At 38.5% G+C, this 26,069-nt stretch overlaps 1 protein-coding gene across 17 annotated transcripts in view; it reads left to right on the top strand.

Moving 5' to 3' along the window:
- Nucleotides 1-26,069, top strand: part of ZNF521 (zinc finger protein 521) — a 235,953-nt gene that overhangs the window by 108,956 nt on the left and 100,928 nt on the right. For all 17 annotated transcript variants that reach the window (XM_035564046.2, XM_035564033.2, XM_035564031.1 and 14 more), the window contains one exon: nucleotides 5,052-5,136. In XM_035564046.2, the coding sequence (XP_035419939.1) occupies nucleotides 5,052-5,136 (85 nt within the window). The remainder of the gene's footprint in view (nucleotides 1-5,051; nucleotides 5,137-26,069) is intronic.

Raw genomic sequence — 26,069 nt, 5'->3', positions numbered from 1 at the left:
CATTCTCAAGTAATATAATGAGGTTAGAAAATAGAAAATAAGAAGGTATGGATAGCTCAGTCACAGGGCACAGAAGGCTACACAAAAGGATCTTCAGAATACTTCTGAACAGAACTGTAAGTCCTTTAGCAGAGTGTTTATTAGTTGTTTTGCTTTGTTTTTAAAAGCAAATTAAATTCCAGATGGAACTGAAGTACCAGTTGAAAGACCATATTCTTGGGCAGCTCATTAAAGCAGCAAAGCCTTGTTTGACATGACATGGACACTATGGACACCTTTATTGTAAGGAAATCCTGAAAACTGCAAAGTGACGAGGATCAGGACAATAATTACAGGTCTAGGTGACATTAATTATTCAAAAGGTTAGAGAGACACATGCATACGCACTGCATGGATTGAAGGCTGATCATTAACTGTAGGTACAGAGAAGCTTTGCATGCCTCAAGGCTTCAAATTGGGTCTGAAAACTGGAATGAAAAAGAACAAGAATGCAAGAGTCAATGTGGTTGCCCAGTGCTCATGTCAGTCCTCTGGTCCAAGCAGTTTTGCTTCTAGGACAATTTTGAATGGTCCCAGGAATGACTTGGGCCTCGGATTTGCACTCGGCATGCAAGAGACAAGTTGGCACTTGGGTTCCTGACAGGAGGGATTTTATGAAAGATTGTGGGGTTGTTTATTGAAGAGTTGTGCTTATTTTAAGAAAAGGTGAAGTTACAATGATGTAAGAAATAAAAAGAAAATGTTCAAATGCTTTCTTAATCCCATCTGATAATGCATGTGCCATTCTCCTCTGGAACAAGTCTTGGGAAGTTTTGCAGCAAGGCACAGATTAGCACATTATGGCTTCTCCAGATGCTGTACTGGTCCTGCCTGAGTCCATATGGAAATGTGCTGGTCAGGTTCTTCTGCAGCCCCCCGTTGCTGGTATGACATTTATAACAAGAAATGCTTGTTGGTTTGTTCTTGTGTTCGGAGGGGAGAATGAGAGTGCTGGTATATTTCTGCCTCTGGCAGGAGGCTGACGATATGTCCTCTGGCAAATGCAGCGATGGCAGGTTAGGCTGTAAGTGCTCCGAGCTGTCCACCCTTCATCTTCATGTGGAGCTGATATGCCCTGGGCTGTGAGCTGGAGCAGCAAGGCCCGGGTGCCTGTTCCGTCCTGCTGAGTCCTCCCTTGGTGACTTGGGCAGAGGGGCAGGGAGCTCAGCTGGGGCTCCGTCACTGTGAGCAGCCGCAGCAAGGCCAGGCAAGGACGGCTGTCACAGCCCTGCCTTTCTTTCTGTGGGGAGCCATCCTGTACTGCGAAGGGCTGGAGACACTCGAGAGACTCGGGTGGCTCCTTCAGTCACAACCCATTTTTTCTTCTGTGCTGTGCTATGCAGACACAGCAAGGCTTCTTGCCTGGCAAGGGAGGTGGAGCTGCCCCCGTGCTCATTTCTGTCTTCTTCCCCCAGGTTTCCCCTTTGTGGGGCCATAGAGTGAGGAGGGGACAGGTCTACCTCTGGCTCATTCTGGTAGGGAGCTCTGAGCAGCGCCAAAGCACGTCAGGACCCAGGAGCTCCTGTGAGCACTCACGCGTCCTGTTGGTCTGACAAAGCTTGTGAGACTAAGATGTAACTTGCAGTGAAAAAGAACCCCTTTAGAATGTGAAACATATGGAAATAAGTATGTGTTTTTTGTTCAACATGGTGTGAAAATGACTGGGTTTGATCACTTTGAAAATCTAAGAGTAAATGGAATTTACTGAGTTTGCTTTTAAAATCAAAACTTAACCATGCGCAAGTTTAGACACTTTGAGATGACTGTGTCGAGCTAATAAAAGTTGATGTCAACATTTTAGCATATGTTTGGATCACAAAAAAGAACTAGGTCTTGATCAAGCAGCAGTCACAAAAACATTCTTTCCTTCATGATAAAAAGAAAACCTCTGCATGTGATTCTGCAAATACATCAGATCATTTGAAGAGGCTAGCAAGTGCTAGTAAATTATTATTTTTTGTTGTTGTCAAATGAGTTTATTTTTTGGGCATGAGACTTCAAAGAAAACCCCAACCTTTGTATATTCTGTCATCATGTGCATCAGTCACAATTTTGCGGACAAATCTTGACATGAACTCTGCATTACTGTGCTAACAAGAGAAAAGACCAGCCATTAAGTTTATGTTTCTTTGTTTTTGAACAAAGTCACATATCAGAAATAATGCTAGGGGTATGCTAATAAACAATATATAGTGCCAGTCATCAGGGAGTAAGAAATATTTTCTAACTAGTTCTAAAGGGAAACAATGTTTTAAAAAAAGGGAGAGTGATTGTTATTTATGCAATATTGTTGTTCTATATGTCAGCATCAAAAAGCATCTTGTAAAGAGCTTAGTATAATAAATCTTTGATCGTGACTGTCATTATTTAGAGGTCTTTGATAGATCTAGATGTAGTGCAGTAAGGTTAAATTTACCAGCATGTAATAGGAAGACCTTAGACTGCATCTGAAAGTCTATCAATGTTACCAGTATGTGCACACCAGAAAAAGGGGAAAAGCATTGTATTTTTTAAAACAGCAGGCTTTATGAATTGTAACTGCAAAGCTAAGTCAAAGCAGATTTGTTTTCTGGGTGCCCATTGATTTTATTTGTCTACATAAGGATTTAACTTGGTTACATTTCAGAAAACTGAAGTCTCTTTAAATGAAAAACAGCAAAAAAGGCTTATGATTGTTTCCACCAAGAAGCAACACAACACATTTTGTTATTGTCATGAAGAAAATTAAAATAGCCTCTGTGTATGAGAAGCAATAGGAGATTTGTAAAGTAGAGCCCACAGGAACACTTAATTTCAGAGCTGACTTTGATTAGTCACTAATTTTACAGTTAACTTGGTAAGAAAAAATGACATGTTGAAAAAGTCTTTATATTCCTTCCTAAGGGCTTGTAGTAGAAAGATGCATAATGGATGGACACTTTATCTATATGGGACAGGGCATCTAATTTTAGACACTGATAACAAATCCAGCAAGTCTTTAATAATTCTTAGAGTCAGGAAAAAAAATACACAACACCTTTTTAAAAAGTATGATAATACCAACTATATAACATTCTTCAAAAGTTAAAAATATACAAAACAAGCTCTATTTTTTATGCACATTATCCAGTGAATCTTACTTCTTCCTCCAACTAACGTATATGAAATCTGTGATATACTACATCTGTGCCAGCTTTTGGTAACTTTATGTTCTTTAAAAAATATGTTTTTCTTTTTATTTTTTTCCTTTTTTTTTTTCTTTTTGATAGTGTAGGCAAGGTGTCTGTGACTGTAAGAAAGATGCATGTCTCCTGAATTGCTAGCTTAAGTGGCATTTCAAGCCTTACTTCGCCTTCACTGACACAGACACAGACACAGATTTCTAGGTTGGAAGAGACCTCAAGATCATCGAGTCCAACCTCCGACCTAACACTAAGTACTCCACTAAACCATATCGCTAAGCTCTACATCTAAACGTCTTTTAAAGACCTCCAGGGATGGTGACTCCACCACCTCCCTGGGCAGCCCATTCCAATGCTTAACAACCCTTTCGGTAAAGAAGTACTTCCTAACATCCAACCTAAACCTCCCCTGTCGCAACTTTCGCCCATTCCCCCTCGTCCTGTCACCAGGCACGTGGGAGAACAGACCAACCCCCACCTCACTACAGCCTCCTTTAAGGTAACTGTAGAGAGCGATAAGGTCGCCCCTGAGCCTCCTCTTCTCCAGGCTGAACAAGCCCAGCTCCCTCAGCCGCTCCTCGTAAGACTTGTTCTCCAGACCCCTCACCAGCTTGGTCGCCCTTCTCTGGACTCGCTCGAGCACGTCCATGTCCTTCCTGTAGCGAGGGGCCCAAAACTGAACACAGTACTCGAGGTGCGGCCTCACCAGAGCCGAGTACAGGAGTACACTGATTCTTCAAAACAACAGTTGAGCTCTCCAGGACTGTTACCTTAGGACTTTGGCCCTTGATGCTACAATTATACACTTGAATAATTTTATGAATCTTGCTTGTCTCATTAGATGCCTAGAAAATTGCGGATTTGAAGTCTTAGGATGAAAAAGCAAAATCTTACTTTTGAGTATATTCTTAGTCTTCGCTTTTAAAGCATTGTTTTCTGATATGAAATCTCTGGCCAATTTAGGTCAAGAAAACAATAAGAGAAAATAAAATCATGTTTCTAGGATGTTACTGTCTTAATCTGTAACATCTTGGACAAGTGATACACCTTGTAGAAAACTGAAATAGCAGATCTATTTTGAAAGACACCAAGGCACAAGTAAAAGACTTTTCCTGTGCACCAAAGAGAGCAGGGTAACACATTTCCTTGTTCATAATGAAATTTTATCTATATGCACTGTGATTTTTAAGTAAGTCAGGCCCCATCTAATGTGGCCAGAAGGGTTGCTCTTTGGCTGTTTTCCAGCTAGCCTTCCCAGTTTTAGTACCGATAGGTATTGAAACTACTGCCTGAATACAGTAACCACATGTCCACCCTAACGAGGATTTTTCCCTCCTTGAATGATGGCAATATGATGGACCATTTAAAATGTATGTGCAGAGGAGATTCTGCAGCCCGACTGAGACTGAGGGAAAAGCAGATTTCTGATCTCTGTGTTCTGTTCCTGGCTTTACTCTAGTTCTGTAGTGGGCTTAATCCATTGGTATAAAAGGATATATGAAGGATTCATATTTATTTCAGTGTTATTTGGATCACATCTCTCATATCCTCATCACATTTTGCTTTCCATGAGTATGACAATGGTGTTTTAGCAGTACTGATCTTTCCATGGAGTTGGAAAACTGAAAAAGGAAAAAATAAAAAGAAAACAATTTCTACAGAGTTTCAGGAAACTCAGATAAAAGGTGCTACAGAACTGCAGAGTATTATTATTTAATATTAATAATTAAGCCTTAATGAAAACACTGCTGGGGAGCTTTAAATGACCACTTTAAACTCAGCATTTTGAGTTGTAATGAAATGGTTCCAACTGCATGTTTCAGTAAATTTTATCTACCCTTGTTTCTTTAGAAGAAGACCTACCAGTGCATCAAATGTCAGATGGTTTTCTACAATGAATGGGATATCCAAGTTCATGTTGCAAACCACATGATTGGTAAGTGAAGCACTAAAACTTCTCAAAGCCAGATAGCCATTTCTCTTACTCATGATCATCATTGCCTCTAAAATTAAACGGAGTTAAGGAGAAATTAATTGTGCATCCATCAATGATTAACCTAGGCATGATTGATTTTTTTATTCATATTATTAGACTTGATAAAGCATTAGCATATTTTATTTTCTGCAAGGGCTAGTTTAGACTTCTGCAGAGAATTATATATCCACTGCCAGTCAAAACACAGGTGATTAGCAAATTAAACTTCTAATCATTTTTGCATTATTGAAAACAAACTAACAGGAATGGTTAATGAACTGGATGTTAGCTTTCCATAGAGTTTTAGACAGGTTTTAATTTCAGAAGTTATTATGGTAATGACACTACTGTGTACTTCTCAAGCACCTTGGTACCAAAATCAAAACTGGTGAGTTTTTGTCATTAGGAAACATAAATAATTCAAATGGCCATAAAATAGTATTGTTTGTTGTGTTTGAGCAGTCTGGAAAAAATCCTGAGTGTATCTGCATACAATTAAATACTGTCAATTATCTGAAAAAGTAAGGAATTGTAGTATTCAGTAATGGAATGTGCTCTTTAAGGTACAAACATTTTTTAAAAAAATCCTTTAGGATTCCTGATTCAAGCCTGGCTTGATGTTTACAAGGCTGTTACAGTTGTAAATTGGAATAAAACAAAAGCTGCTTTTTCTTTGATATTCATATTTTCCTGTTATTTGCTTATTCCCCTAGGATTACCCATAATGTTTTCAATTTGGTAACCACTCAGTAATAGCACTAAGAGTTCTATCAGCCAATTAAATTTATCAAGCACATCATTTGCCCGCTAATAAGATAACATTGCCAGGGTTATCTTGTTTTGTTTTTAGCCTCTTTTCCAAATTTCATATTTTAGGACACAGATGGATACAACTGATTTTATACTCCTACTTCCTTTATGCTGTTTTTCTTGCTGTAATAATAAAAAAGCATGCAAAACAGAGATCAAGCTATATGGTGTAGAAGCCAGTAACTACATATCAAACAGAAGAGAATTTATTGTTGTGTTGGTTTGTTGTTGTTGTTGTTGTGTTGTTGTTTTTTTTTCATTTTATATCTTAAAAATACTTAGCTTGATGCTATTTATCTCTTTTTACAAGATAATTTAAAGATTTCTTCCATGAGTGCTTGTAACTTGGCTGCACTATAAAAGAAAGTTACGTGCCACAGCTTAATAGCCCATTTTTTCTTGGTACATTATTAATAAGTTTTAATGTATTTAAAGCATGAACATTTCATATGCATTTCAGAAAAATGATAAAACACGAGTGGCAGTTTTGTAAAGGAGCAAAATGATTTTCCTGTTGGATTAAGCCTCAGTTTTGATATTTCGTGTCTTTGGAAAAGAAATAATCTGAGCTGTTTCACAGTATTCAATCTGGGTCAGTAACGTGGAATTATGTAGGTTGCTACCAACAACAGAACTCACCATATCTGTTGTTTTCTTTGAATCCAGTGTATGACATGTCCTTTACTGTAACGTGTAGTGATACTGAAACATCACAGGGAACACAGACACTGTGGGTAAGGGGTGATGCTGGAATGTCAGAGTGGTGTGTCTGCTTGCCACCTACCTGCCGTGTGCCTTGCATTTTCAGACTAGGGCCCTTCTTTTTTCATGAAATTTCTCAGATCTTCTTTTTCATTTTTTTTTCTTTCTATTTTCTGGATGAGATTTAGTAAAGGGTCAGAATAGGAGGAGAGAAAGGAAGTGAGAGTAAGTAAAGCAGGACAAATCCAGTTAGTTTTCCAGTTTCAGCCTGCAGATCTGAAATGACAAAGATTTTCTTAAACCGAGCGATTAACTGCCTATGTGTTATTTCTAAAAGCTGGGGGAGGCTGGATGAGGAAGAGAATCTTTAAAAATATATATTTAATTGTTTTTGTCTGTGTTGTATCTAATCATGCATGATATTGCTTCATGACATAACCATAGTGACGCAGATTTAAATGTGCTTAAAATAAAACCTTGCCAGTGAAATAAAGAAGGAGCTTGCAAAACATGCAGGGAGATTTGCTGGTCATGCTTGCGGTAATCTGTGTTCAGTGGAAGATTCTTATCTGCACTGCCAGACTTAACAGTGCAGCTCCTAATGATGTAGCCCTGATTAAGCAAACGCAAGGGGATTTTGTGTTGGGGTGGAGTGAAAGGAATATCAGTGTTCCTGAGAGTTTTGAATGTGACCTCAGAATTGAAACACAGGGAAAAATAATTTCTGATCTCCAATTCTTTTAGTCTTCTCACCACTAATTGGATTTTTCCTTAGCTATCTTTCTAATTTCACTACCCCACACCCCTCCTTTAATTTATATCGTTGTTCACAGGCCTTTCTCCAAGACCATATTCTGTCTAGAGAGAAAGGTTCAAGAGTTGACATGAAGCTATTTAAAGGTGGCCTTAGTTTATGTGTGTGTGTTAGGTAGGCTTATAGTATCCATATATAATATAGAAAACATGTATACAGACATGTTATGTATGTTATATATACATGTTATATATAAATATGTTGTACATGTTATGTATATATAATACATAATCCATACATATACCCAAGATATCTGCATGCATATCAATATGAAGATTGAAAAATTAGTTGAAACACTTAAGTCAATATGAACTTGTTGACACAGTGCATTTCCCAGACAAAAAAAAAAAACCCTGCTGTCCTAAACGCACTGGTCCCTCACTTTTTTGTGTGTGCCTGGTAAAATATGCCTTGTTGCCCTGCTTTTCCAGTAGGAGACTGGCAGAACAAGTTACAGTGTCTTCACTTCTCTCAGGAAGGGAAAGTGAGAAAGCTCCAGGAAGAAAGAGGAAAAAAATGACTTTGAATGCAAGGGAGAGGGAAGATAACCTGGCAAGGCAGGCGCTAAAAGTCAAGGAGTGTGATAATCCCTAGATCAAATGTAGGGGCAATAAATGCCTTTTCAGACATCATCACACTCAGGAACTAATATTTCCTCTCATAGTAAAATGTTAGCATTATCAGTGTTGCAATTATTGATGGATTAGATTAGTGTCTTTGTACCTGAAGGATTGCATATGATGCAGGGAAAAGAGAAAAGGGATGGCAAAGAGCAGGAAATAAAAGGTAGGGAGAACAATGGTGGAGGGAATTTCTGTTATTGGAGATGGGAAAAAAAAAAAAAGTCATAAATATCAGTTATAAAGGAAAGAAAATACATAGAAAAGGGGAAAAAACAAACCTTCCTGAGAGAAGGCAAAAGATTTAGAAAGGAGAGAGACTAGAGGGAGAGACTAGAGGAGGGGGGAAGATGACACGAATAAGTGGTACATGGGACAAACAATGGAGAAAGTCATCGGCCAAACCCCACTCAGAAACGGGTGAGAACCACTACTAACATGCTCAGCTAGTTGAGGGTAACACTGCTCACCAACTTTTTAGTGGTTTGGGGGCCTGGAAGAGTTGATGGTGTCCCATCTAGTTAGTGTGACCCTTGAACACGATCCCAGGATGTAAACTGAGTTCATGTTGCTGACATCCACATAGACAGGATGCATTATGGAAGGTCACTGAGGCAAAGACATGTTTGTAAAACCCCAGTGTGAAACTTAGACTTTTAAATAAGGCAACCAGAATTACTTTGTTGGCTAAAATAGCTCCACCGAGGGTAGGTATTTTTAGGTTGTGTGTATGTGTGTGTTTTTGTCTAATCAAATATAATCTCAACTAGACATTTAGCAGGGGAAGAGGGATTAGAGGCTATTTAAAAAGCCTCTTACTCTTCTTTGTTAGGAGGGTATACAGTGTTTTTACAGATTTTATTATACATTTCAATCACTTCAACAAGAGGGATTATGCCACCTAATGGAAAACAAAATCTGCAGATGTTCCAGTGGAGTGTAACCTCAAATATCTTTGACAACAATACAATTAACATTTGTTATTATACCAGTTATATATTAAAAAGATGTCATAGGGATTGCTTTCCTCATTAACTGCATGTTTATTTCTTTTAAAACTTCCCACTTTAAAACTGTTTTGCAGTCTTTTTTCCATTCTTCCCAATATCTTTGCAGTGGGTTGGGGCTATAAGCCTTTTCCACTGGATAGATGAGGACAAAGAGGCAAAGAAGTGGAGTTCCTCACTTAGATTAAGCAACTGAAAGTTCATGAGTTCCAACTGCTAGATCTGTCTGCACTTCTCAAGTCTCCGTGCTTTGTCAAGCAACGCCCATGTTTGCTTAAACTACACACTGATTCAAGTTGGGGTTAGGGGATGCTTGTGGGCTGAAAGCAAAGCAAACCTTTTTTTTTTTTTTTTTTTAATAGGCTCTCTAGTTAAGCATTATTTTGGGTTTAGATATGAGCATGTACTTTTGTTTGGATAATCGTGAGGATGATTGCCAAATGAAAACATACTTGTCAGTCTGTTTATTGAAATCTGTTGGTAAAACAACTTCTCAGCTTCTGAGTGGGAGAGGAGGAAATGTAAATCCAAGCATTTCATATGGTTTGAGGAAGTGCTGGCAACCATGGTAATTCTTCAGCAGCCTTCTGTCTTTTGCTTTTCTCTCTGAGCAGAATATGTAGCATTTTTAGCAGCTTTCTTTGAGAAAATTCTATTTCTGGGTGTTTGTGGAAAAGAGAGAGGCTTTCTGGCATTCCTTTGTTTTGCTCACATAGTTTACAGTTGGCATTTGACCTGAGAGTGTAGAAGGAGAGTCTGCCATTGTTTGTGTTCTGTTTGCTGCACTCCACTGCTCATCCTATTATTTTGCCTGTTATTTTAAGTAGACAAGCTAAACATTATTTTTTTCTACCACTGGTTCCCTTACATCTGCAGTATCTGATGCAGTTCAGTGTCAATAGACTAAACAGTTGCTGTAATCCCTAGGATTTTGTACGTGTGCATGTACAGAGTGGATCAGAACTGAGGGAGTTCCGACACGTTTAACTCAGAAAAAGAATTACTCCACATAAAATTATGAGGCTCAACAGCAGTAGTGTAAATTTGTAAGTGCTCTGAGTAAAGTGCTGTTAGGCATGAGATAATGTAAAGAGATGACGTTGCCAAGAACTATTTATGAAGAGCTTAATTTTTTTCACTCTGATAATTCTTGACCAATAATTACCAGCTTCTAATTATCTATTTTAGTTAGAAAGAAATCTCTATCACTATGGAGGTTGGCATTGCAACTAGCGTATAAATCCCCAAAGAGGTAAATGTGTTCCAAACAGCCACAAACAACTGTCTCATGAAACATAGTGAGCAAATTGCGAGCCGCTGGCTGTGCACAACAGAGCAGCACATTTACCATTGAGGACTGATCAGGCTGACAAAGAGAATGATAAAAGGGGGAAACAGCCACAATCTTTGTAGATTGCTGCTACTTTTGTTGACAGAAAAAGCAAGCTCTCGTCAGAGCAAGAGCCACTGCCCCTCTGAAAAGTTGGGGAGTGAAGGGAAAGGATGTGATGGTCAGGATTCAGTACCTTTTTGCAACCCTACTTTTGAAAATTTCTATATAGGTCATTTTTGATGAGTAAACAGACTTTTCTTTCTTTAACCTTTTCAGTGTCAAGCATCAAACACGTTTTGTGAAGTCTGTTGTGGTAAGAGGTACATTTGTTTTTGAGGGATGTTGTGTAGTATTGAATGTGATAGAAGGTGTGAGCAGGAGGAGGTAATGAAGAGAAAGAGAAAAAGAAGTTAGGAAGCAAATGGAAAAATAGGATGAACAAACGCTGCACCTGACAAGAAGAATTCTAGTTTACACCAGTAAACACTTTATTAAGCCCCAGGTAAACAAATTATACTGGAGCAGTTTAAAAAGAAGGGAATATAGAAAGTGGGATCTAATGTTAATTTCCCTGAAAAAAAAAATTACAGCCCTGTTTTACAGTAACAAGTAGTATGTAACCATTAGAAGACATAAAGACACATTTTAGTGCAATTCATGATTTTTGATTTGTTCAGTGACAGGGATATAAGTATATAATATGTTTATGTTTATATGCTTGTGTGTTATGTGGATATGCATGTTTGCATTATGCATGTATTAACTGCATGCATAATAAACCTATAAAAATAAATCATTGTATTTGCCTCACATTTGTGCAATGTGCATGTGGACAATACCACTGATGTCAAGACAAAGGAAATACCTTATAAATTGTTGGAGCCCTGTTAAATTTTAGCCTACTAGTATGAAGCATGTAGCATTCATACATTTGTCTAGTTCCTTAGCTCACTAAAAATGGGATTTTCCTTTCCCATATGCAGAAATGGGGACAACTAATACTTGTTGCACTGAGTTGACCTCAAGGAACACATCTTCAAAATGTCAGTTAAGCTGCTATGCAGGAAAACTGACATCGTGAAGTCTTTCTTAACAGAGGTTTGGAGAAAAAGAATCCAAAGATGTACGTCTACACATCAGAGGACAAAGGAGGTGGCAACTTCTTTTGTCTACCCTCTCTCACTGACTCTTCAGTAATAAGAAATGGAAATTATAATTAGTAAGGAAAAGATGGATCGTACCCTCTTAGAATCAGTAAATCACCTGGATATTTGGGAGTCTCCTATTCGCAGGCAGAGCTGGCAAGAAGTTATCAGAAAGTCAGAGGAAACTGTCACCTTGTCTGCAAAAAGCAGAGATGTATTTGAAATACCCAGAAAAAAGCAGCATTTGGTGCTAAATCTGAGAAACCGTAGGTTTATTTTGTGAGGAGCTGGGTTACAAAATAGATGAAATCTGTGCTGTTTCATACTAACAGAAAGCTACTCTCTTGTGGGCAATGCTGGCTTATTTGAAAAGCCCATAAAGGGTTTCTGCATGGACCATACAAAAGGGATACTTTCTCTTTAATAGCCATCTGTACAGGAGAGATGAGAAGTGGGCCAGGTCATCTCTCCTCAGCTGTCATGATATTAACGTAGGTAATGGAGCAAGCTCTGCGTTCTGCTGGGTGTTGTTTTTCATAGATGTTCATCGATTTACACAGATAATTCTATTTATTTCTTAGAGTTGGTCCAAGCAAACCAGGCAGAATAACAAACACCAAAGCATTTCAAATGACTTTATCTTTGTTGTTTTGTAATGTAACTTTTGTCTAAAAAATGGTGTCACACCTACTGTGCAGATGGCTGCATGATTTGTAAACCAGCCAAAACATTTAAACAAATGTGTGATCTGGGGATAGATTAAATAAAGGATAAAATGGAGTGTGGACCACAAATTCTAATAATCAGATGATTTTAAGTTGCGTGTAGTGTGGAGCGATGGTAGCAGTGATAGCAGGGAACGCTTGCCAATGACAGCAAGGTGCCTCACAGATCTCAGGATGGAGCCTGTGGCCTAGTAGGCCTCAGTTTGAGAGCGGCACATTTGCTGTACAGCTGGCAGCTCTGTATGGGGACATCAGATAAAACTTATGTAAAATGAAGTGTTATTGCTTAGTATGAAATTGTGCAGAGAGGGAATTTGCAGACAGTAACTGAAAACAGAATTCATGGTACCAATGAAGCAGACTGTAAATATGAAGAGGCTTTAATTATCTGCGCAATTTAACAAAAAATTCAAGATGTATTCAGAAATGGCAAAGGCAGCTGTAAACATGCTACAGCAGCACCGTTTACTGTGCTTAAAGTTATGTCACCTATTTGGGCTACAGCCTCCCTGTCCCCCTGCATCCCTGGGGATGCAATTTCACCCGCTGAGCTGTGCTGGCCGGAGCCGACACTTCCATTTCAAGGGTCTGAATCAGGCACGGCTGTTTCCTTTTTGACACAGTTTTTAGGAAAGACTGTCCCGACTTTTAAAATCACAAACGGTTAATTTGGAACACAGTGTGCAAACATCTTTGAATCCTTTTTTTTTTTTTTTTAGGGAGGGGCACTCAAAAAATATTCTAAATCTAAAATGTTTTAATATTAAATAATAATTATGGTAGTAATTGTAATAATAAAAATGCTAACAGAAGCATTTGAAAATGTCCACAGCCCAGCCTGGAGTTCATTTCATGAAGATAAGCAAAGCGTGCCAAAGCCGTATTTTTTTTCTTCTGCAGAAATTCCTGTTGTATTAGAAAGGGACACCACTGCGAGATAATGCCAGGCAGTCCGAAAGTTGTTCCTTTCCGTCCACGGGCTGCACGATTCTTCTCCTAGCCAGTGCTGTGATATACTATGCATGTTAATACTTCCTCACCACGGGCAGAATTAATGGCGTTGTGTCAGCCTTCCCTTTTGTTCTTTGCGGCTGACCATTTGTACTGCAGGCTTTATCAGGAACCTTAGTGCATTCTTTGGGGCCGTGCTTAGCCGCCTGCACAGAGGGTAGCCGAACCAGTGCTTTTCTGAATTGTCCCTATTCTTAGCAGAGAAGCCTCCAATTCTTTGACAGAGTACGTCCCTCGGTTTCTCCCTGCTTTGTAAGTGCAGGAAGCAAAACAAAAGAAGCCAATATGGAGAGTGGGTGTTGGACTTCAGCTGCTCATATTGTTGCATTTGGTGAGCTGACGGGGTTTCGTAGGTCACCTTTAGAATTATGCCTATGACAGCAGTAGCTACCTGCCAAGATTGCAAGGTATCTCACAGCTCTCAGGATGGAGCCTGTGGCCTGGTAGGCCGCCGTTGGAGGGGTACACATTTGCTGTACAGCTGGCAGCACTGTATGGGGCAGCAGTGTGGGCTGTTAGGGAGCTGGAAAGGAGACAAGCATGAAATTTCTTCTAACCCCAACTCTGTTTTTCTGTACTGTTGGCTGCTTCTCAGTTCCTTGACAAAAAAACCAATCAGGCACCCTTTAATCCGCCTGTGATTACCAGTGGTATAAAAAGAGAAGCATAATGAGGAAAAATGCCTCGTTTTGTTGCCTTCAAAAGCCAACAAATTGGAGTTAACTTGACAGGAAGTGGCTTAATAATTAGATTATTTATTTATTCCTGACACATATCCCCCTGTTACTAGTCTCAGGAGATCCTGTAGATGGTACGATTTTCAAGCTGCCATTACTTCGCTGTCTTCTGTGAACAAAGAAGCTACTGTCTATCAGTCAATTAAATGCACTCTTTAAGCAGAGGCTGAGAAGTCCTCAATGGATAGAGCCCTGGGACATTGTGGCTGATGATTCCTTTCTCTGTACTGTACATCACACTCTCAACTACAGTCCCCACAGAGATGGAATAAAGTCATGCATTAAAATATCACTTGTTGATTTGTTTGCTAATGAAGAGCCATTGAAATGTTTGTGTATTTCTGTGGCAAAATTGTTGATAAAAGGACTACTTGCTTGCATATCTTACTTCATCTTCGGTAAGCGCTTATTTAAGACTTACTAAAATTAAAGTCAACAAATTAGGGAAAAAACAGAGAGATGGATAATATTGGTTTACTTGCAATTCACATCAATGTAAATAACACTGAGGACAGCAAGAAGAGAGAAAGGGGAATAATAGTACTTCAACCATGTCTGATATAATTTTCTTCATTAGTAACAATAAGGATCTCTGTATTTGTCTGCGATGGTAGCAGGCACACATTTCAAACTATAAAAAGCCTAAAGTAACCATTTAAAATTATCCTAGACATCTAAGAATATTATATAAAGAAAACAACAGGAAACTTCAGGCTTTGTTTCCATTTTTTTTCTTTTCTTTTGGATTTAAATATGCCCCATTAACAAAAACTTTCATTATTTAAAGAGTAAATGTGTGCAGGTGGTTAGCCCCTTGGTTGGGAAAAGTGCAACTATGTCAGGCTAGTTAGTAAGGCTGGTTAGGGGTGTATGCATAATGCAAAATCAGCAAAGGCATCTGAATCTAGGGCTTCTGAGATTAATGCCACCACCCTCCTTACTGACAGGCTTCTTAACAGGATTTCATAATTGCTGTATTTGCCCTCCCACTGTTCTTCTTCCGCCCTTCGAGAGCCTGGGTCACCAGAATGGACTGGTGTGGACTGCATTTTGGGCCAGGGTGGGGAGGGTGTGTGTGTGAAGACTTTTTTTTTTGCTGAAGTTGGTGTACATGTATACCTGTTTTCACACTGAAAATCATTAATTGGCAATATCCATGTGGAGCTTATACAGGTCTTATGCTGCTTGTCTTATACAGCTATATTTGCTCTGAAGAAATATAGATAGTGCTATAGCAGTTCTCCAGTGAACTAGCTCTGTTCTGAATTTAGCCTCTGTATGACCATTTGTACCTGCAAATAGAGACTGTAAGTGCTATAATATATGGTTATTTTCTCAACCTTATAAAGAAAGTCACTCATACCAGGATTATTGTTTTCAATGAACTTAACAACAAGCTATAGGGAATTAATTCAAGCCAGCCTCAAATTGGAGTGTTTCTTATTCCTATCCTGTTATTCCAACTCATTTTATTAGAAAAAGCTTAGATACTCAGAGGTGTTCTATAATAGAAAATGAATTTGAAACCCATTCATTAATTGGTGATTAATACATTTCAGGATTAGTTTAAGCAAGGCCCTACCTCCTGCCCAGTCAAGTATGTTCTGGTTAATATCCAATTATCTGCACCTTCGTACTTATTATGTCTTAATATTTCGGATATGATAACCAGAAACTTGAGAGTAATGCTAATGAGGAGCATAGAACGAGAATTAACCAGTGACACACTCAATGATCCTTATTGAGAAAAGTAACTCCTTCTGCCTCCTCGACATAGCAGTAGAGCTACCAACACATTTTCACTAAGTAATACTTTTGATTCTGTCTTTATAGGAGGTTAGAATAATATTTAGGTAAAAATCCTTATTTTTGCATGCCTCATAGACTGTGAATGGTGAGAAGATAATCCCACACACTCTTTATCACATGTAGAGTTATTTTCTTTAGGTGGAGCCAAAGAAAAATCAATAATAAAGTGATATGGTGGTACCTACTTAAAATGCAAGTTATTTTGTGATTGAATGCACCCTTTTCTTATTTACATGTGTATATGCATGTGTGTACAAGCTGAATGGCCTATTATGTCCTTCAGCTTGTATGACAGCTGTTTTAGCAACCAGCAAATTGGGTATAAATGTCTGTGAAAGAAAAAAAAAATCTAATAAATGCTAGATGTAAACATTACCAAATTCAGATTTTCCGTGCACAAAAGTGTCATGACCTTAAAGTTCAATCTCAGGATTTTTGCCTGTGAAAAAATATTATGTACCTTCATAGTGAAACATCCAAGTAAAACCATAAGACCAATGTGTCAGCGGGACAGAACTGAGTAATTCTGTCATGTGGCCTTAAACTAACGTAAATATAGAGCTAAATTCAATGTATAGGGAGAAAGGAAGAAGAAACATTCCTTTTTGCAGATTTATTTTTCTTAACTAAGCCACTGTTTGAGTATGTTGTTCAATTTAGGGCAAAAGGAGAAACCCCAGAGGAAATGAAGCAGTGGGCAGAGTGATGGAGACCTGTTCAAAGGTGCAAAGCTCCATAACACGTTATTTTTATTACATGAATATAATCCAATATATGTGGTACTTATCCAAGAGACTTTACAGAATATGCTATTCATAGCGTGTTGGACAAAGCTTATTTCAAAACACTGCCTCATTCACTGTGTTTATACTGAAAGGTATGAGGCTCATGTTTGGATTAGACTGAATGATAAAAGGGATAGTATATTTGTATAACCAAAAGCAATCATAAAACACATGCATCGTGGCCAGAGTTAAGGATGTGCCTGTAATGTCCTGTTTTGGTTTTCTTTTTCCAGTGCCTGGCCATACAATTTCAATTTTCTCTGACATGCTACTTTATTAGAGGGTTGTAGTTCAGGACCTCAGTGGTATATTCTTAATACCTAGCTGTTTGGTTAGGCACCCTTTCTCTCAACCCTTTTGCAGGCAACCTTCACAATGAACCCACTGTGCCTCTAGCTTCATTGCTTTTCATTGCACACCTATGTGAGTGCCAAGACATTAGATAACTGTGCAAAAAAACCCTCTCCCAGAACCCCCAAATGAGACTCCTGCTGAGCCCTGTGTAATTCTTTGAACAACTTGGGAGATGTTTATGTTTACTACCTAGTTAAATTAATCATTCAGAGGTAACACAGCCTTCCAATTGCTAAGAAGTTTGGTTAAAAAGCTTAACCCAAATATTACTTAGTGCAAAGTGTGATTTGCAAACTGTCATAACACGATCAAATCAAAACCAATTTTCACCAGAACAGTTAAATAGTCTCTTCAGCTGAGTGACATTTCCCTGCCAAATCTGAACTTTTAACCCACATTTCTTCTTCTGTGCTGTTATTCTTCAAGTCAGACTTAATAGGGATGGTATTTTTAACCTTTTTTGACTAAAATATAACTTGAGAAAATGAGGGTAAAATGAAAACAAAATGAAAATGAAATAAGTGAAAAAATAAATACACTCGGACAGAGAGCTAGCCTAGAAAACTTAATCTCAGGATTACTTCTTAATAATGAAAACATTCTATACTTTTTACCAGCAGCTGCATTTGCACCAGTGACGGAGTACACCTTGCAGTACAGACCGGAATTGTACCGTCAGGAAAAATACTTCATGGCGGTGCATGGGAATAAATTAAGTGACAGAAAATAGGACTCTAATTTCTATGATATGTCACCTAGGTTATTGTATTTTACATCAACTGCTGCTTTTGTGCTGCATGTGCATCTCTTTCAACCCTAGTGATGGTTCCTCCAGGCCACCCTTTCTGTGAGCTGGTGATTTTCTTTGTCTCCTTCAGCCTAAAGCCTCGGTAGAAGTTCTCTTCTCTAAGAAGAGAAGCACTCTCAACACACTCTAGCTGCCTTTTTTTCTTCAGTGTATCCTTCTCATTCATCTCCTTAAAAAGCAGATTTGGAATGCTCTTCAACTCTGAATTCTCCTACTCCGTTATCTCCCACAAAATGCAGATAACTTTTTCATGGCATCACAGTCTCTCTTTCCCCTTTTCCTTTATGGTATTGTTACAGTATTATTCCTCCTATCTTCCAAGTCTTTGCTTGACAAGCCAAAAAAAAATCAATTTTTGCTTCATAACATAAAAACAGGAGTCGGAATGGATGTGATTTTGTGGTGGTTCCAACATTCCCAATGACTTCTTCAGTAGCCTAGAACAAGCCATTGAAATGTGGAATGGAGACAATACTTATCTAAGGAGATGTTTCAAGACAAATTAGTTAATGTACACGAAGAAGGAAAAGTACTATAATGTTCTAAATAGCAAGTAATTAAATTATCTCTTGGAGAATTCTGCTGCTTGCCTTAGACCCCCCCAGATTTGATTTGTGTTTTCTATCCATTTCAGGGCCTGTTTTAAAAGCACTGTTCCTCCCCTTTTACTATATCATCACCTCTCACAGATGCAGCCCTGCTGATTTCTATTCTTGACATCTCCATCTTCACACAAGAGTTGTCCTTGATTTCTTCCCCAGTCAGAACCAGCTAACAAACAGAAAGATAATATAAAGTGTGATGGTTTCCATGAGTCAATAACATTGGCTTATTCAGAATTTGTCCTTTGTCACTGCAATTCTGAATGTTGCTTCAAAGTCCATACATTCTGCAGGTCCTGTACCCTGCAAAAATCTCTCTCAACTTCTATATATTCTGCTATCGCATGAAAATACTTCTTTTCTCCCTTATCTAAACCAGTTTCTCTGTCTTCCTTGGTTATCACTTTAATTTGTAACCAAATATTGCTGTATTTTTGTAAAGAATTTGTGGATTCACCCTATAAAATGTGTTGGCACTCTTTAGTTTCAATTGCTTATTGTGGCACTCAGCTAAGTCTTGTAACAACGACACACTTGTGCACCTTCAGGAGAGCTTTCATTTGTCAGTATTCTCTGCTGAAATTACCTTCTTTTTACTCTATAGTCTTGATTCAGTATCAGCTGTATCTGGCACCACAGATCTTGTAGCTTTAAATAGTATGCCTTAATATTGCCCCCTTTGTATGCTGGATTGTAATGAAGCAACATCAGTAAATTGCAGTGAAGGGTGATTGTTGCATGGGGATGACTACTACACCTTGGGGTCCATTTGCACCAAATTATTTTTTTATTGTTGTTATTACATCCCATCTTCTTTATTCTCTTGACGCCAAACTTGCTGTTGGACATCGGCACAGCACAGGGGATCTTTAGAAACATTGTGGACATCAACTTGTCTCTTAGGTACACACCAATGACTGTTCAGTTCCAAGCTCTGGTGTCCTGGGTGGCTTTGCAATACTTCAGTGATGCCAGCTTGGGCTGGTGACTCGACTTGCCATGTTCTTCATCATTTGCTCTTTAAAATATTAGTTTGTTGTTGGGAAAAGTGACAGGCATTTCTTGCTAGCCATTTTCAGGCAGGAACAATACTAGGTTTATAACAAGTGCAGCATGCTTTTTCCCTTCTTGCTATTCCCCATACATTTTACAATACAAAAGAGTGCAAAAATGATTTTGCTTCAGCTGTTCCCTTTCCTTTTGGCACTGTGTTCACATTCAAAGGCAGAATTTTAGCAGTGGTGTCAGTTTATAATCCAGCACCACATTCTCAAGGAACCCTTCTGCAAAACTCAGTTTCACCCAAGTAATAAAAGGTATTGTTGTAAAGATACAAATATTTGAATAAAGGCATTTTCCTTTCAAAAATCTTTCCAACTTACAGTGTCTGAATAAAGGTTTCAGCAAGCTAATAGTACAGCTTTCAGCCGTAGTTGTCCAAGAGGCAGTGTTCAGTCATGAAGGCAACTTCCAACTGTTTTTTTCAGACAATAAAATGGAAGATTTCATATATGTGGAGGCTAAGAAATTGACCTGTGTTCTGCAGCAAAAGGGTAGCTCAGGAGACCGTAGCTAACATGATTACTAGAGGTAGAAAGAACTGTTTGTTGCCCATTCCCCTGTACCCTTCTCACTGTAGCGTGATGCCTGAGCACTTCCACTTTTTGAGACGTTTGATAGCAGTGATCCTGTCCCCCCTCCCACTGTAGCTTGGAAATTCAGCATCCCAGCTGGTGCTTTACCGATTGGATGACTACAGACTACTACTGGTAGTCCACTACTACTACTCTGTAGCCTACTACAGAGCAGACTACAGCTCTGTTGTGTGGCATACGCATCAGCTGGGCTTCTGCGTGGGCCAGCTTGTGGCTTTCATGGCCCTTTGGTGCTGCCCTTACCAGGACTGTTTGCACAGAGACGTGTCCCAAAGCAGAAGTGTCCCAGAGTCTTCAGATTCAATCATGTACCAGCACCTCTGTCTCTCACACACCCCTTGCTGCAAACACTAAAAGTTTTAACCAGTCTTGCATGTACATTATGAATTGTAATGAAGAGGTCTGATCCTGAAAATATACAAGCATTTGTACGATTTTATTACAAATAGCTTCCACAAGCTTCCTTTCATACACAAATAAGGCTACATATGTTCGTCAGTGTTTGTAAGACCTGAGGCCTGAATTGCAATTCTGGATGACATTTTAGCAGCATGTTCTAAATAAGGAAAAAATGTATATATATCTTCCGTAATGAAGTCATCATCCCATTAAAACATCTTCTTTCCCTTAGTGACACCAAACAGGAATTTTGAACTGTAACTTGGATTTTTTTTCAATCTTTATGAAGAAGACAAATTTTTTTCATTGCAAGGCAGCTTTTTTTCATTTTGTTCCTTAGCTTAATACTAAGGCTGTGTAACATTGCAATTTAAGTCAGGAATTAGAATTGACACACCTTGAATTGAACTATCAATTCTTTTAAAACTGACGCCAGTTCCACACTATTCAGTCGTACAAACTTCCGAGTATGGGCCAGAGAGCATTGATTTTTAGCTGTCATTTCTAGCGCACACACTGTAGAATTGAAATTTAAACCTTAATCCACTCTTTAATACAATTAATTTTTAATGTGCAGTAATACTAATTGAAATAGCCTGAATTTAGTAAGTCACCACAAGACATTTTCAAAAGCAGGAGACTCCACTGAGAGCTGGAAGGACAGATAATCATTGTTACAGTGTTTACAGAATAAATGCACGCTCTGCAGGCAATTCCATGCCAAGAGATTTTTTTGTTAGCTTACATTAATATATTTCATTGTGGATTTAAATTTGTTTTCAGTGATTCATACTGAAATACATCTGTTGCTGTGAACAAAGTTACTTCGATTTCATTTTAATGAAAGTGTTTATTTTTATAGAAAATGTTCAGTCCTACATCTGTATTTTGAATGACTGTCACTATATTATCTAGTTGTCAAGTGCATTTTGACATGCACAAAAATGTATTCAATTTTCTACCTGTAAGGTGGTCAGCCATGCAGTTTCTATGTATGATAAACTGAAGCTGCGTGTTCTGTACCTCTTTTTTTCCCCTAGGTTTGACTTTCATATAAGCAATATATCTTGTGCCCGCCTGATTCCACTACATCACTTTTAATTCTCAGACATGGTCTTTTCAGATTTTTTAGTAGGGAGGATGAAAAGGGGTTTCTAACTGAAGGGGAACAGATCTTATACAATTAACCAAGGAGGGTTTTAGTCATTTTTATAACAGCAAGATGCCAGTGCTACGTTTACCTGTTAAGAAGAAATACTTTTTTAGGATGCATCAGTTCTTCTGATGAATGGGTTTGTACAGTGTTCAAAATGAGCACCAATGTTAAGTGAAAAAAAAATGTCATGCACTTTATATCACCTATTCATGGCTTTCACATTACAGCATTTAATAAGCCAATAGTGCTGTTAAATGTTTAGCAAAGGTTGCCTCAAAACCTTGCCATATATTCAAATGGGATTTTGAGGCATTTTGCAGCACAAGTCAAAATTGTGCTTTAGTTCTTGAAATGGTTGTAACATGGCGTATTTCCTAAATGAAGTGCAGGACAACATGGCATAAATACATTCAGCAGATTTCACACCCACAGAACACCAGAATTGATTCCCATTTTTCGGATTAAGGGTTCAAACTGACTCCCATTTTGTCACTGCTAGAAGAAGGCAGTGAGTTTATTTGCACAGAATATTAAAACGGTATTATAGCGTTTAGTAAAAACCCTGCAACTCACAGTGTGATATTTTTAAAGGCTTCTTACCAGTGCATCGTTTGTAACAATGAACATTTTCTGAGATGGGGGTGATAAGAAAGCAGAGATCAAGTTGTTACCCTCTTCTGAGACTGACAGTACATCACTAGGTAATGCTTTTAGGTTCTGTAGTATGCAAAACAGAGATTTAATAACATAGTTGCTGCATGATGTTGTTAATCAAACAATAATAAATCATTAGAAACCCTGTCTTCTTTGACAAATGCCTGCATGTTTCAGATCCTTGTTGTATGTTAATTAATCCTCAGTAAGTACTTGTATAATAATTAAATGTCCTGCACTTAAAATACAGCCGAGCCCATTTACACCGTTTAAAGAAGTGTATCTCATGTTATCTTTGGAAGGAATTTGGGTTTGGTGTGTGATAAGATGGGTATTCTCTTGGTTTTGGGGGATGGCTTGCAGATTTTAGGTGCTATGTGTGATGTGCACCCTTTTTCCCCCCGTTCAGATTTAAGAGTAGGCTCCAAAGGTTGGGTGAGCCTGTCTGACTGTGAAATCAATCCGTTTGCTGCTGCTGCCTGGATGAGTAGGTTATTGCCCCATGCAGAGGCAGCACAAAGGTTCTGCAGTCTCCTGGCTGCGGCGACAGGTAAGGAACAGCTTTGCAGGTGCTCGGCTGCCTGGCTTGAGGCTCCTGCTCTGCTGTTTCTTCGGGATATCTCCGGTGCCCCTACTCATTACTTGGTCTGTGAGCTGTCTGCAAGAATTTGGGCTCACTCAAGAACTCTTTTTTTTCAGCTGTTCTTAAAAAAAAGTGCTATCTGTGGGTATACGTCACACTTAATGTTGTTACTTTAACCTGTGAAGGTGGAAGGCAGCATTTTTCTACAAATTTTATTTTCAGTCTGGGTAAATGTACATGTATTTTTTTAATTTTCAATTTGTATCAGCAGCTAATACCTGCCTATTTCTTTTCTAAGTATTGTAGAAAAATAAGTCACTTCCAAAGAAATACCAGTGTAGCCTGTTTATTAATTATTTGGGTTTAATACTGGATTTGTTTTGCATGAGAAGTCATGTTCATATGTATAGCATATTTGTATAAGTATTCAGAAAATTAGGGTGTTAATTGAATGCATGTGTGTGAATATATGGAAAGGTCTATATAGTTGTATAGGGTAGACGTATTTAATATGCATAGCTTGATGTATGTTGACCTCAGGTTACGAGAGTAGAAAATCCCATTTTCCAGCTTGTTTCAAATGTAGTAAAAATGCTGCTTCAGTTGCTTTATGCTACTCACATTGGGAAAGGTGCTTATACTGTGATAATTATCATCAAGGAATATTAATGCGTTCAGCATTTGTAACCCAAAAACTCATTATAGCTTAAGCTGTGCATCATCTGTGAAGAGAGAACTTTGCCAGAATTCGCTCTTCACAGGGGTTGCCTCCTGCTTGTGATGGAGTGGTCAGAGTATTGTAAGAGGTCACTTAGGCTATTTTTGAAAGCTGAAGTTTTGCAATTTTTGATTCACTACCTTCTGTCTAAATAGCTTAGCATTCTTCCCCCCCCAAAAAAAAATTTGCTTTTTCTAATTGAATGCCTGGTGAAGTGCATAAAGCTAAAAGACTGCATCTCATTATGTGCAAGAGGCTAAAGGTGTAGACATAAATATTGCACATCAAGGTCATGGAGATTTCAGGGTCCGTACTTCCATCAGCATACATGGGATTTGCACAAACACCACTGCCACTCATGTTAATGGGAATTAGCCATTCAGATCCGGTGGTCTTTGATAAGGACCTGGTTACTTACATGTGTCAAACTGTTGATGCTTTTGTAAGCTACTTCCACCTGAGTTCAGTATTCATGTATTCAGGGTAGGACCATATTTTGTGTCCTTAATGCTGTTTCACCGTGAAAAGTAGGGTTTATCATTTTTACACCTGTTTTCCTCTGCGGTACTGAACCCACAGTTAAACAGTCTGCACATAAGATACACTTGGGCAGTTTGTTCAAAGCATCAGAGTCCGATTCTTTCCTCTCTAGAGTTTCACATCAATGTCCCTCAGCTGACTGAGCTGATTTACATGAATGTTGTTGAGAGGAGATTCGGCCCTGTAAGGGTTCTTTTGTATTTCTATTTGTATTTTGTATATTTTAGTATGGCTGGCTTGTTGTGAGAGTCTGTGTGTGGCTGCACGTTGCTGTACCCATAGGTATGCTAGAACGGTTACAGAGTAAGATGGCCATAAGGTCTAAAAATAAATAATGTTCTACAATAAAGAATTTCTTTTTTGTTGACTTGTAATCGAAATCTTCCTTCCAAATAAACACTCTTTTCAGATGAATAACGTTTCCACCCTTGCTAATGAAGACTGCAGCAGAGCCAAAATTGTGTTGTTCAGTATCATTGTTGCTGGGATTTTTAATATGGCCAGGTTTTATTATTTCTCCTCCCCAATACTGATACATTGCTTGTCATTTCTCACTCTTAATATTGCCTTATGTTGCATGTTGTAGTTTGCTTTGTGTTAGTCCGAGAAGGCTGGCTTTCGTGGGCTGCTTTGTTTCTGAGGTCAAGATGTAACCTGGCCTTGCTCCTGGGAGGACTAGAAAAATCTATTTCATAACTTTCTTCAGGCCTCAAAGAAGGCTAAGAAGAAAAACACAAAACCCACAGGCTTAGTTTAGACCCGGTGAAGAGTTGGATTCATCAATAGGAAAGCTTGCAGCTGATCAGCTTTTCTTGTCAGAAGGAGTCCCTGCTGCCATTGCATACTCCAGTGGTATGGGAGTTCTTTGGGAAGCCCTGTAAACCTTTTAAACGCCCAAACATTTATCCAGAAATACCTGACTTAAAATACAGAAAAATCTGCTGAAGTAAGAAATTACCTGCCTATTAAATCACTAAAATGAAGGTCTTGAACAGTAAGTAAACATAGCCCTTGTGAGCAGAGTGTGGGTATTATGGGCTTGCCCAGTTCAGTGATGGGGCATGACTTTGGTTTGTGCAGTAGAGTGCTAATGCCTCATAATGAATGGCTGTCTTGAACCAGAGAGAGATTCTCAGCAGGTGAGAACACTGTTGATGGGAAATAATATGGTACCATATCTGCTGTGTGGATGTAAACTTAATAATCTCTATGAATTTTGAGTAACTCATAACCCTGCTTCCCTTCCAAAGAAACATTATGAAAAGATTGCTTCCAAATCCTTCAGATATTCACTGTGCTTGTGATAGATGCCTTAGTCTTTACCTCGAGGCACTGGAAATGAATGTGTGTTCTTTGCCAGAGATAAGGATGTAGACTTTAGAAGGAGCAAATTGTATTTTCATGTTTAAGTTCACCGTTTGCACTTGATGTAGTGAAAGCCAAATGTGAAGAATTACTTTTCAACATTATTTCTCTGTCTTCTGTATCTCTGGACCTCTGAATTATTATGCTAAAATGTTCTATTACATATAATGAAGAAATGCTGGAAATCTGGAAATAGAGCAAGATTGCCTCCATCGATTTGGCTGTACTCGGATTCCTCTAGCTACATCTTAAATCACAAAAAGGGTCATCTTTGTGCAGCATAATAACATTGCTGAGAAGACCAAACAATCTGCGTTTGCTGAGGGTATTACAAATGAAACCATTATCCAGTTTTAACAGTTGCTCCTTTTAATCAAAAGGGAAAGTGATGGGATTGATTCTTATCCCACCTACACCAACACAGCTATGCTGTCTTCAGTGAGCTACAAAGTAAATGCTTATGACAAAGCAAGTGAAATCAGGATTAAGTCCAACATTTGTTTTAAGAAATTAAAGATTTATTTTGTCCTTCTTTCACATTTTTTTTGCATTGTTTTTATCT

Source organism: Cygnus atratus, chromosome 2 (assembly GCF_013377495.2).
Source record: "Cygnus atratus isolate AKBS03 ecotype Queensland, Australia chromosome 2, CAtr_DNAZoo_HiC_assembly, whole genome shotgun sequence".
Classification (NCBI taxonomy): Eukaryota; Metazoa; Chordata; class Aves; order Anseriformes; family Anatidae; genus Cygnus; species Cygnus atratus.
Note: the sequence above shows the minus strand (reverse complement) of the source record. Positions and strands in the feature narration are given on the sequence as shown.